Source organism: Salarias fasciatus, chromosome 6, assembly GCF_902148845.1.
Source record: "Salarias fasciatus chromosome 6, fSalaFa1.1, whole genome shotgun sequence".
In the NCBI taxonomy this organism is placed as follows: domain Eukaryota; kingdom Metazoa; phylum Chordata; class Actinopteri; order Blenniiformes; family Blenniidae; genus Salarias; species Salarias fasciatus.
Genome location: NC_043750.1, coordinates 12,965,770 through 12,979,402, shown reverse-complemented (window position 1 = coordinate 12,979,402; position 13,633 = coordinate 12,965,770). Strand labels below are relative to the sequence as shown.

The window sequence follows — 13,633 nt, the reverse complement described above, 5'->3', positions numbered from 1 at the left end:
AAGGGGGCTGACATCTGTCTTGCTAAGTGGTGCACTCTCTTGTGCACCTTGTTTGTTCAATCAACAACCACCCTCCTCCTCCCCTCCATCCACTGGGCCAATTTTCTTTTATATCTGTTTTTTTTTTTTTTTTTTTTTTTTCAATTAAAAAAAAAACAAGAGCTCGAAAGAAGGGTGTCTTGGAAGAAGATAGTGAGATCATGACTGACTTCACCGAAGTGAGTCGATCATCACTGATGGCACCGTCACATAATCACAGCCAAGGGATGACTAAACACAGCACTGGTTAAGCTATAGATTACTCAAATGTTGGCACTTTATGAGCAAAGTCTCCTCAAAGCCAAAAGGAATAAGAGCTGAAAAAGCTGCAGTTGATCAGTGCGGTTTAAGCCTCCCAACCTTTCCACCTTTTGCATATTTGGGGGGAAAAAAAGTGCCTGATTAAAAGTGGCCCCTAATTCTTCTCAGTTAAGACCTGGGCAAATATTTGTCCCATCAATCTCAGAAAATATAGCCATCAACCTAAGATGCTAATCACATGCTAATGGAATCCAAGAGACTCAATGCTCCCCCGTAGTGCAATGAGCGCTTTCACTTTTTCAGAAAGCCCACGTGAATGCAAATGGCCATCTAAGCAGTTAATTTGACAACATGCCAAGGCAACGTAAAGAGCCCCCTTCTTTATGCTCCTCTGGGAATGTATGTAAGGATGTGTGGGATGAGTTCACTTTACCAGGCCCAGGTGCCAGTATATAAATGAATAATAGGGTTTATGGGCCCTGACTGGAAAAAAAACAACAAAAAAAAAAAAACCACATACACACATAATCACACATGCCCGCTTGCTCAAGTGCATCTGCGGTGAATGATGTTCGAATTCCCACAACTACGCTGAAAGGAGATTGGCCATGAGAATAGGTGGTTCCTATACATAATTCAGGGGTCCATGCTGAAACAATTATGTTTGCTTACCGCTAAGTACTCGTGCTCAATAGCTCGTTTGCTCTCTAGTTTGGTGCTTTCAGATGTAAGTGCTACGTGCTAAAAGTCGGTGGAACAAGGCTTTTTAATAAAATATAGAAGCTGACACTTGAATGCCTGAATACAAGAGTGGGTGGAAAAAACAACAACTGCTCTTCATGTTTTTACTTGAGCTTTGCATGCAAACTAAATTGCACTTGTAAATCTAACACTGTTGGCAGAAAACTAATTAGCAGTGCCAGGCAAAGAGAAGCATGGGCAAAGAGGACATTTTAATGGCAATATTACAAATCACAACATTTCAGTTTAGAATAATCTAAACACACTTTGTCCAGTGTGGACAGCCTCGTCTTTTACAACATAAAATTGCATGACCAAAACGGGTCAATTTGTCAAAACGTCAATGGTGGAATAAGCCACCAGAGTATTTAAGCCTGAAAAACACATTCAGAATATAAATAAACACATGTATTTATATATACATCATGATCACAGTTCTCAGAATAATGATGAGATAGTCGATGAAAAGAGTGTGAACTTGGCAATTACTCTGTCGTTTCAAAACGTAAAAAAAAAAAAAGAAAGAAGTTATTTTCTCATTTTGTTATCTGAATAAAACATGACTGATATCAAGCACACAGTCACAGGTGTGTGTCGGCGGCGGCAGCCAGGGCGGTCCTCTCCCTCTCCTCGCGGCCGGTCTCACACTTGCACTCCTCCACCACCATCACCCTCTTCAGCCGGACCTGGGCGCCGCAGCGCAGCGGCACGGTGGCAGTGTGGGCTCTGAATGGAGCGCAGCGGGAGCAGGGGGCCCGGCGCTGGAAGGCCCCCGCCACCGGGCTCGCCTCGGCGAACTCCCCCTCAGACGGGACAAAGAGGGAGCTGCACTGGCCGAAACACAGCCTGTTGTGCACGGCTACTGTTTCGCATCCATCTGCGGTCACATGCTGGGGGGGATGAAAGAAAGGGTCACGGTCAGGATGAACACAGCAGCAATAGTCATCAATGTTGCTTTACCTCCAAGAGTGCAAAAATCAACACTGCGTGTTTACGCAGGTCCACATTAACACAGCTAATGCACCATTAGAGCCGTAATCAGCTTTCTGAGTAAAGAGGCATCTCTCTAATTGTCACTGAAAAATCAATGCACTATTCTATTAAGCTGTGTTAAGTATGATTTATTTTAATGCGTGCACTGAAAAGAAATTAAAGGCCATAATAGTCTCACCTGAGTGAAAGGCACTGCAGTGCATGTCTGTTTAGTGTCCTTCAGATTTACTGGCAGGGCCGTGGCCTTCTTGGCTCCCTTGTCAATGGCTTTCTGCCACATCTGCACTCCTATCTTCTTCCTCTGCATCTCGCTGGGGGTTTCAGGGTGCAGGTTGTGCTGCAGAGCTGCAGGAGCCTTGGGGGCCATGGCCGGACCTGGACGCCCATGAGAAAGAAAGGCGGGGAAGGGCAACCTGGGGCCGTGAAACGCGGCCCGTCTTGGGGTCAGTCCTCTTCGGAAGATCCCCATCTGGGACAGACCGCGAGGGTCCAGCTGCACCACCTTGACAACCCCCTGAACAGGCTCGGTGGGTCCGCCGCCAGATGACTCCAAATCCACCCTCGACGCCTTTAAAAGAGTACCGTGAGGGAGCGTAACGGCCGCAGCCATGCAATTCAACACAAAAATAAACTTGATGAAGAAAGTCATTCTACTCCAAAAGAAGATTGAACTAATAAGTTAATTAAAAAAGTGTTGCAAAGTAAATAAGACAGCGTCGTCTGGTAGCTTGTGGTTCAAGGTTCAGAATGGTAACCTTGCTGTCGGTGCACTGAGTCAGTGTGGCTGACGGAGCCCCTTTATGTAGGTGGCCGCCACTTCTCACCTGCACCTCAGGGTAAAGAAGGCGTCGGCATTCCCACACCAGACCAGACGTCACACCAAGCCGAAAAGTCCAGGCGGTGGATGGCCGCCAGACAAAACGTGGTCATAAACCTAAAACCAATAAAAGGCCTCATATCAAAGACCCCGAGAAGGAGAGTTTGATCTCAAGACACGAAATCTGGGGTGATTTCATTCACACAAATGATGTATTTGCATTTCTCCCTCAATTTTAACTTCAGTTATGCAGCAGAGTTTACTCCCACAATTCAACTGATGAAGATAAAGAAGTTTAAGGTAAAACAGTTTTGGGAAAGAAAACCAACAGAACTAAATGGAAAATGCAACAACATATACATATGTACACATACCTCTCAAAAAGTTTTATTTTTTGCCAAAGTGTAATTAATTACTGTAACACAATGACCACTACATTTAGGAAAATACAGAATACTCTATTGGATGTGAACAACAGCTCTACAGGATGTACACGAAACAAAGAGGAATCGTGCAATGGACTGTAGAAACATATGCATGATTATTTATTCTTACCTTTTAGATAATTTGCATTTCAATACATTTTACAAGCAATTTGAATGTTTTATGCCTCTACAAATCTTTAGTTTATTTTTCCCCCCATTTTTAATTTTTGTTTTTTTATTTTAGTTTTTACGTGCTTCATGGACTTTTAGAGAATTTTAATGAAATATTGACTTATGTGTATTAAATATGCTTCAAATGATTTTGTATTCAATTTGATTTTAATAACAGCTAATTCATTGTATTTAAACACGTTTCTTTTATTATTGTCTTGCCTATTTTCTGTCTTTACTTATTTTGCCTTATTGCTACTTTGTAGATTTTCTTTTTAACACTTATTGTTGTATGGCTAAATGGACTCTATGCACAACTTCACTGCTTCCTGAGCTTCAGAAGGCTCCTTGTTTTCCTGACTTTCTTGATAGGACGAGCTGATTAACCCAGGTGTCCCTGACCTCTGTAACAACAACAGTAATGGTCAGACACTCCTGCATTAATCAGCTAATTTTATCATGAAAGACAGGAGACGAGGAGCCTCCTGAAGTTCAGGAAGTGGTGGAGTTGTGCATAGAGCCTATTATTAATTGATAGACATTTAACATTGAAACATTCAGAGAATTATTTTTTGATTATTTTTTTTTCCACACATGTAGATCAGATCAGAGTGCATTAACAAATCTGCAGCTATAAACCCCTTCATGCATTGAAACACGAGGCCAGGTCGACCACACTTCTGTGTTTGAAATTGTAATCTCATCAATTTGTTCGCTCATCCATAAAGTGTTCCTGTCACCTTGGACTGTAAAGCAATAATGAGTTTATGCTCCCCGTGTAAACAAGCAGTCTCCTGCTCAGCTATTCCCACAAGCAGCCGCCCGGCCTCTCCCGCAACGTCCCATCATTATGCCGTCAGACTTCATTGTGTTTTGTCACCCGTGACCGGATCACACACAGGCCGCTGAAAGAAAACCAGCCAACAGTGTTATAATAAAGACAAGTGTTTGACTTTCTCATATTCAGACAGGAGTGTTATGGGGCACTTTCCCCTCTCTTTTGTCCCTTTTTCATTTGTTTCCCAGGCCTGAGACCTTTGGGCCACACTAACAGAAAAAAGATAGATCTCGTGCTTTTACTCTGAACGCCTTTTGACCTTCATTGATTTGTAGCATTCACACAGAAGCTACAGTTCTTTAAGCTTTACAGAGTTAGTGTTTAATTTGTGCAAATGGATGGAGATGTGTTCTCTATTCTATTTAGTAAGGTTTTTTTTTTTTTTTTTTGGGGGGGTGGATTTATTTTAGCTGCAAAATACACCGTTCCCACCAGAGGGCATAATTCAACAAATAATTCCTCTCTTCATTTCAGGTTCTCACTTTGACAAGCAGAACAGAAATGATGAACACAAATGATTTATTTAAAAAAAAAAAATAGCAATAGAACTATAATGTCTCCAGATTTCATCTCAACTTAAACTCAAAATGAACCCAAAAAAGTCAAATATGTGTGTTATGAGTGGAAATGAGATCAGTTGTTATTTACACCCTGAACCTGTGCCTGAATTCAGGTTTTCTGTGTGAAAGTAGTATCAAAGTTAAACCTTGTTTTCCATGAAGACATGTGTCTAGATGCCTTATTTTGGGAATACCAAACCAACAAATGAAGTTATAGTTACATGAGGAAAAAATAGCTGTGTACATGTTAACATAGTCACATGAAATCATATCAATCAACATCATGGAATCATATTCAATCCTCGTTGCCACAAAAATTAAAAGCTGCGACAGTATGTGACATGACGAACGCTTAAATAACAATCAACATCTGTTCTGCAAATGTTTTGCTTGTTTCTCTCACACAATAACCAATCAAGATCCAGCGTTTAAACAGTTTCCATTTAAAAACAGTACTAAAGTTGTATTGATGATGCTCCGCAAAGACAAAAGTAAAAAACTTGCGTAGATTATACAACATTCTGGAAATCACAGCACTACTTTTATTACCAGTCTCTGGGCAGAAGTGTCATTGAGTCATTCATGTTTTTATAATATTGGATGGCAGCCAGTGTGAGTGGAAGGAAAAAGATCCAGCAAGTTACGAATTTTCAAAATGAAGAGAACATTTATGAGGCAACATCAAAGAAAACAAAAAGGGAAATCGATCAGACTCTTCAAAAATCTTCCCTGTGGAAAGGGAAAATGAGATATTAGTCCAACAAAGTGGCTCTCCTCACCTCTAATGTGCCACACACCTCCCAGACTGCTGATTTCACACACCTTCTGCACTCCTCGCTGAACACAGGTGTGATTCCTCTCACACCTGCAGACAATGCCGGCGAGAGGAAACGCAGTGATTACAGGAAAACGTCAAACACATCTGAAAAACAATACAGGGAATAAAGGAAACAAAGGAAAAGTCCACACACACCCCTGGTTCACTGTTCAGACCTCAAATGTACTTTCAAAACAAACTGTAAACATTCTTCACACAAATGCTGATTCAGACACCAGATTAATGTGAACTTCTTTTATGCCTTTATAGAATATTAGAGAATACGCCGAGGCCTCATGACTTCACTGGTAAAGCCTTTCTGTCTGGATTACTTATCTGCATGTCTTCCTGTTCCTGCTACTGATAAAGGAATGGACAAAGTGATCAATAAAACCATATGAAAGTAGGCTTTGTGTGAACTGGGAGTGTAAATTTGCTCATGGAATTATTGGAGTCAGTGGCTGACCAGACTTTTCAACATAAAAAAAAAAATCAGCTGTGAAGGCCGTAAGTGTGCCGGCCTCCCCAGAATTATGAGCAATTTAATGAGAAAAGTTTCTTTCTGTCAGATTCAGCTCAAGCATGTCAGAAAGAGAAAAAGCGCTGGGTGGAGTAGCTCACCGCCACCTTCTGTTTGTTTTTTGACAAGAACACTTTGAATGGTGGTTTTATCAGTTTGAGATAATCATTGACTATGACGTAAAGAATTGATGCAATTGTCACATGGGACTGTAAATTCTTGATTTTATAGTGAGGATAAACACTCTCTTATTCTAGTCTGTGGATTGTGATGAAATGATTTTCCACAACATCTCACATGACATTATAAAGGAGGTTCATTCAGCTATTTGATACTGAATGAATGGGATGGTAATTAGTCATAAATTCAAATTTGTTTTCAATAAACTGTAATGAAACATCTATGTTGTAATTGTTGTTTTATGAATGAAACTCAATTGAACTAAATGATATACAAAACCAGTGTGAGCGTATATCATCAGTGTAAGCAGACTACAGATAACACACACTCATGAGCCACTCGAAGTTTCACCTTTCATTTAAAGAATGAAAGGTTTGTTTTTGCATCTAAGCTCAAAGCATTTTATATCCAAAAAAAATAAAAAAACTACACTTGAAATGAACAGCAAAAGGAGTAATCTGAAGCCCCTGGCTTATTTATGTCCATCCTAATAACAATAACAGAAATCCAAAACCAACAACAAAAGAAAAAGAATCTAAAGAACCATGTGAATCACATAAATACTGATTTTCCTTTCCCCTTTTCCTCAGTCTCAACTGTAGCTGTTATTGTTCTGTATTTGACAGCTTTTCTGAAAGTTAACAGCGAGCTATTTATAGAAAAAACACAGCTTCTGTATATTGTTCGTTAAGTCTACGTTACTCAAAAGTAAACAGGCCTCTGAGTTTATATAATACACAATGTCTACGAATGTGAAAGTGTATGAGTGTATGAATAATGAATTTGTTGAATCAAAATAACCAGAATTACTTATTAATATAATGGCTCTTTTCTCTAGTTTGAATATTTATTGTAAATTTATTTGAAAGACAGTTTCCCAAATCGCAACATTCAGCATAAATATAGCACTGTAAATGAAAAATAGAGAACAGGCTTTTGCAACCTAACAGATCTCTAGTTTTCTGTAAAGCAACATTACATTTTTATTTATTTATTTATTCTGTATTTGTCTTCCCTCTTAAATTTTCTTCTACAACCATCCCTAAAAAAAAAAACCTTTCATTTACCTCCATGAATTTATTTGTATATCATTTCTAATGGGGCACCATCCAATTTTTAGTTAAAATCAAACCATTTATTGAACACAGACAATTCTTTCGTTTAAATACTTTTGCTGCTAATTTGTTGTGATCATTTCCCTTCAAAAGAACTTTATACAGTCAGCAAATGAATCAAATTTTAATTTAGTTGATATTGTAACAATATCATTTACATCAAGTATAAATAATTGAGGTACCAAAATGGAACCTAGTTTAACAACTACATATATATGTGTATATATCTTTTTCCTTCCACTCACACTGGCTGCCATCCAATATTATAAAAACATGAATGACTCAATGACACTTCTGTCCAGACACTGGTAATAAAAGCAGTGCTGTAATTTCCAGAATGTTGTATAATCTACCCAAGTTTTTTACTTTTGTCTTTGCGGAGCATCATCAATACATCTTCAGTACTGTTTTTTTAATGGAAACAATGTTTAAACGCTGGATCTTGATTGGTTATTGTGTGAGAGAAACAAGCAATTTGCAGAACATATGTTCATTGCTATTTAAGCATTCATCATGTCACATACTGTCACAGCTTTTAATTTTTGTGGCAACGAGGACTGAATATGATTCCATGATGTCGATTGATATGATTTCATGTGACTATGTTAACATGTACACAGCTATTTTTTTCCCCATGTAACTATAACTTCATTTGTTGGTTTGATATTCCCAAAATAAGGCATCTAGACACATGTCTTCATGGAAAACAAGGTTTAACTTTGATACTACTTTCACACAGAAAACCTGACTTCAGGCACAGGTTCAGGGTGTAAATAACAACTGATCTCATTTCCACTCATAACACACATATTTGACTTTTTTGTGTCCATTTTTTTTTTCCAATTTCCAATATGTGGACAATTATTTTTTAACTTTGTGATTTTGGTCAACAACTGGCCCCAACTCACCGCGTTGAAAACTGCAAAGAGACGCCATGATGTAGAAGACCAAATACATCTGGATGCATTGCTGCGTTCCACTGTGCCTGTGCTGCTTTGTAAACTTTCATACAGCTGAACACAGGTGTTCGGAGGAACAGAGACCAAAATGTCAGTTTCTATGTCTGAGAACAAAATACTAAAATGAGGGCCTGGTGATACAAGTCCTGCATGATCCTGATAGAGCTGTGGAGATTCACAGCTTTTACTGTCATTGGTTGCTCATGCAGGCCTAAACATTGCACCCATACCAGGGTTGAACAAAAAAGTGGGTTGGTCAAAAAATGGATGAGATAATGAGTTTGAAATTACTTGTTTTATCAGTTTTAGTTTTATTTTAATTTAGTCTTAAAAAGTTTAAATCCATCCTTGATTCCATGTATTAATGTCTCTCATACAATCAAACACAGCATGAAGAGAGTCTTCAGTGTTCAATCAATGTTATGCACACCTGCACATCATCTGCTAACCTGTGGAAGGGAATTTTAGGTTTCCTGAATATTGATCCCAGGGGAAGCGAATAAAGGGAAAAACAGCTGAGGGCCCATAACTGACCCCTGAGGGACTCCACATGCCAAAAGGACAAAACTGCCACAAGTGCATGCAGAAGCATCTATCAGTGAGGTAGGACTTAAAGCAGTGTAAACCGGTTCCTTTAATGCCAACACAGTGCTGGTGGCGTGCCAGGAGTAGTAGAATGATCCTCTGCATCAAACGCGGCAGTTTGATCGGGAAGGATTAAAACGGCACCATTACCAGAGTCAAGGTTTACAAGCAGGTCATTAAACACTTTAAAGAGCAGTTCTGCCGCCAGCACACACTAAACATCACGAACTATGCAATGTGATCAGCTCGTAAAGCAACTTTAACTCCCCTGAAGCAGTTTCAACAATAGGGTGAGTTTCACTGGAAAAGCAAAGTCAATTCAACTTCTGCAAAAACTACAGGAGACAATTCCATTCTTACATCTGCACCACAAAGTCTCTTTTTTTCTCCGTCTACCTGCATTAAATGCATTCGACACTCGATGAAAGCAGACACGTGCTTCCCACCTGAAGTTAATAATTACTAAATTTACTCCAGTAGACTTTGTTTACAAAGCTTTCACTACCTGTTTTTTATTGTTTTTCTTGAGAAAGGCTTTTGTCTCTTCAGCAGTTTCATTTATTTTTACAATGAAATAGCAGTCAAACGCAGCACCAATCTGCTTCATAAAGCTCAAGGGAGCCAAGTTATTTATCTGTAAATCCAACACAAAAGGATGTTGCAGTTTTCACATGGAAGTAGTTATATAACCACCAAATTCAAATTTTTTTTTTTGAAACAAAAGTAGCAAATGTATCGCTGAGACCTGAGTTGAGATATCAGTGATGCTGCCGTGAAAATGAGCAGAATCATCGGGAGAAAACCAGCATTAGCCTGAAAACCAAGCTGTCAGGATAAGCATGTAAAAACCTTCCCCTCAATTGTTGCTTTATGTGTGTTTTTACTAGAGATGTTCCGACACCATTTTTTGCCTCCCGATACCGATTCCGATACTTTTATTGTTGGTATCGGCCAATACCGAGTACCGATCCGATACCAGTATATTATAAAAATAGAAATTGGCACTCAGAGAGCGCAGACCTCCGCCACAGCTCAAATCAGTCACCAACAATCATAAGAACACCATATATATAATCACACATTGTGATCGCGGGTGTGATCTGTTGCCCTGTTGCCCTCTCTCCCTGTGTGTGTGTGTGTGTGTGTGTGTGTGTGTGTGTGTGTGTGTGTGTGTGTGTGTGTTTATCTGAAAAGGAAAACCGAAAAGCAACATAATTTATGTTATTTTACTTCATTTTAATTTGAAAATTGACCGGATTGTCTCGTATTTTCCGTTCCCGACTTCCTGTGTGGTGCGATCTGCTCTGTCCAGCTTTACAACTGGCGGTGCACGGCGCGCACGACTCGCGGAGAAAATAGAGAGGAGCGGAGCGGCCGCGGTCCACAGCGCGAGCCGTTACGCACGAGGCGGTCCCCTGCGTCTCCTGTATGAACCGTGAGATAGGTTAACGGGGCGCCGATCAGACAGTCGGTGCGCGGCGCTTCCCACTTCCGCGTCGGAAGGGACGCGTCCTGTGTGAACCAGGGGTTTGTCGCCCCCTGTCGGCGGGCCTGCCCAACCATGTGAAAGACTCCCTATCTCTCAATGATAAAGAATCTTTTAAAAAATTCCTGGATCCAGACAGTGATCCGGATCATCACCAAAATTTCATCAATTCTAAGTTAGCCCAAGACCCACCTTTCCACAAAGTTTCATTGCAATCCGTCAATTACTTTTTCCGGGATGTTGTTAACAAACCAACCAACCAACCAACAAATCAACCAACCAACCAACCAACAAACAAACCCACATGATTACATAACCTCCTGGCAGAGGTAATAATACCATGCACGCCTGCATGACTGTCACATGATTATCGCTGTGGTAAGGCCGGGCTCAGGTTAAACCCTCTAAAACATGAATCAATGCAGCAAATTCAAGGCATTTATTTTTAAATAGAACAGTATAAAAAACAGTAGTGCAAATGCAATTGAACTAAATCAGTCTAGGAATAATTATTTTCAATAACTTAAAGGTGCCTTAAGGAGTTTGCACGTTTTATGTGAAACAGCGCCCCCTGCAGGCCTTGGACGTAATGCAGCTTAGTGAAAAACTCGTGTCTGTGGCTCGTGTGCACGGAAGAGGGGAACTCCGTCTTTGCTCGTTTAGAAGCGCTTAAGTAAGATTTAAGTTTCTTTTCCTTGGTGGAGTCTGTGCTGGAGCTGTGGCAGTGCTAGAAGCCAGTCTTTTCTTACTTTCTGGAAGATCCTGCTCAGTTGTTGCTCACTAAGCATCTGGCGGAGTAATGGCGGACAAATCGAAACTCAAGGAGCCGGAGCGTGCATTACGTCATTCCTTTCAAATTCTCCCCAAAAAAATGCTGGTGCCGGACCGGCACTGCAACTTTCAAGTGACAATTTAGCACTGTTAGAGGTACTTAAAATGAATATGTCAGGGCACATTGTACACATCATTAAAAATGTGTAACATATTTATGGTGTAAAATAGGTATTTTTAAGGTTGTAAAACTCCTTAATGCACCTTTAAAGTGCAGCCCCAATATTTTTAGATTAAAAGGGAATTTAAATAGAACAATATTAAACAGTAGTGCAACCAGGGGCGGGGTGGCCATCGGGAGGTTCGGGAGGTTTCCCAAACGGCCGGTGTGTTCCGGGCCGGTGGGGTCTATTGTGGGCCGGCGGCACGAGCGGCCGGACCCCCCCCCCCCCCCCCCCCCCCCCCGTCCTCCCGGCCGCTCTTCAGATAAAACGCGTCTCCACGCGAAGCTCCCGGGCTGAATTTCAGCCCCACCCCGGCCCTGAGTGCAATGACAACTTAAATAAATCTAGGAATATATGTTGTTGCATTTTTAAATTGAAGTGCAGACACAATATTGTAAAATGAAGTCATTTAGATAAAACAGTATAAATAACAGTAGTGCAACAGTAACTTAATAAACAAATCTAGAAATGTTTTTTTTTAATTAGGGTGCAAACATAACAGTAAAATGAACAGGGAATTTAAATAGAACAGTAAAAAAAAATAGTTCAACAGCAACTTAAAAGATTACTTTCCAAAATGTCATAGTCCAAAACCAACCTGTGAAGTCACATTCAAAAGATAAAAATCCAAAGAGCAGAAGCTGCACTCTAAACAAAAAAATAGGCTTCCTTAAGGGGCGCTGTCCGTCAGTCACGTGATCCATTCTTCCTCTTCTCAAGAACAGCAGCTGCAGCACAGCGGCGCTGCAAAGAACTGTGTCAGAGCTAACGACCAGCAGATGGCGGTAGTGCGACCAACGGGATGCAAGCTGCCAAAGCATTACAGAAGAAGTGTCAGTGCTATCGGAGCTAACGGAGTTGACAGAGCTGACCAGTAAATAGATTACTAATTTAATTAATGACGTGGTATCGGATCGGTGCCTGGACTCCAGTACTCGCCGATACCGATGCCAGCATTTTCGGCAGTATCGGCGCAATTTCCAATACTGGTATTGGAATCGGAACAACTCTACTTATCTTAATAACAGGCTACGTTCCACAATCCTTCAAGGTTGCTGTTATCAAATGTCTCCTTAAAAAGCCCACTCTTCATCCAGGTGTTCTAACAAGTTACAGTCCAATATCCAACCATCCCTTTATTTTGAAAATCCTAGAGAAAGTTGTTGCAAGTCAGATTTGTGACCATTCATATAATAATGACCTAGTTGAGTCTTTTCAGTCAGGTTTCAGAGCTCATCAGAGTACAGAGACAGCTCTGGTAAAAGTTACTAGGATCTTCTCACAGCCTCAGATAGAGGACTGGTCTCTGTTCTGGTCCTGTTAGATCTCAGTGCTGCATTTGATACTGTTGGTCATGATATCCTACTACACAGACTAGAATATACTATTGGGATCAAAGGTTCAGCATTAAACTGGTTTCAATCTTATTTAACAGACAGGTTCCACTTTGTTAATGTTAATGACGATTCTTCAGCCCGGATCAAATATGGAGTTCCACAGGGTTCTGTTTTAGGACCTATGCTCTTCACATTATATATGCTTCCTGTAGGAAATATCATCAGGAAACACTCCATTAACTTCCACTGTTATGCAGATGATACACAGATCTACCTATCCCTGAAACCAGATGACACTGGTCAACTTGTCAAACTAGAAGCTTGTCTTAATGACATAAAAACCTGGATGAGTTGTAATTTTCTCCTCCTAAATTCAGATAAAACAGAAGTTATTTTATTCGGCCCAAAACTCCTGAGGGAAAAATTATCGAAACAAATAGGGACCCTGGACGATGTCGCTTTAACACCAGTAACACTGTGAGGAACCTGGGAGTGATCTTTAACCAGGCTTTATCCTTTATCTCCCACATTAAACAGGTCTGCAGAACCTCCTTCTTTCACCTGCGTAATATTTCTAAAATCAGGAACATGCTGACTCAAAGCGAGGCTGAGAAATTAATCCATGCATTTGTTACCTCCAGAATAGACTACTGTAATTCCTTGTTATCAGGGGGCCCCAAACAACTGTCTAAAATTCTCCAACTCGTTCAAAATGCTGCAGCAAAAGTTCTGACAAGAACCAGCAGGACAGATCACATCCGTCCAACATTAGCTTCTCTTCACTGGCTTCCTGT

General features: G+C 40.4%; 1 protein-coding gene across 1 annotated transcript; it reads right to left on the bottom strand.

Annotated features, from left to right (window-relative positions):
* Nucleotides 1–1,622: 1,622 nt before the first annotated feature.
* Nucleotides 1,623–2,644, bottom strand: dand5 (DAN domain family, member 5). Its single transcript, XM_030092972.1, has 2 exons — nt 2,213–2,644; nt 1,623–1,931 (listed from the first exon to the last, which is right to left on the bottom strand). The coding sequence occupies exons 1-2, from the start codon at nt 2,642–2,644 to the stop codon at nt 1,623–1,625; spliced, it is 741 nt and encodes a 246-aa protein (XP_029948832.1).
* Nucleotides 2,645–13,633: the final 10,989 nt, after the last annotated feature.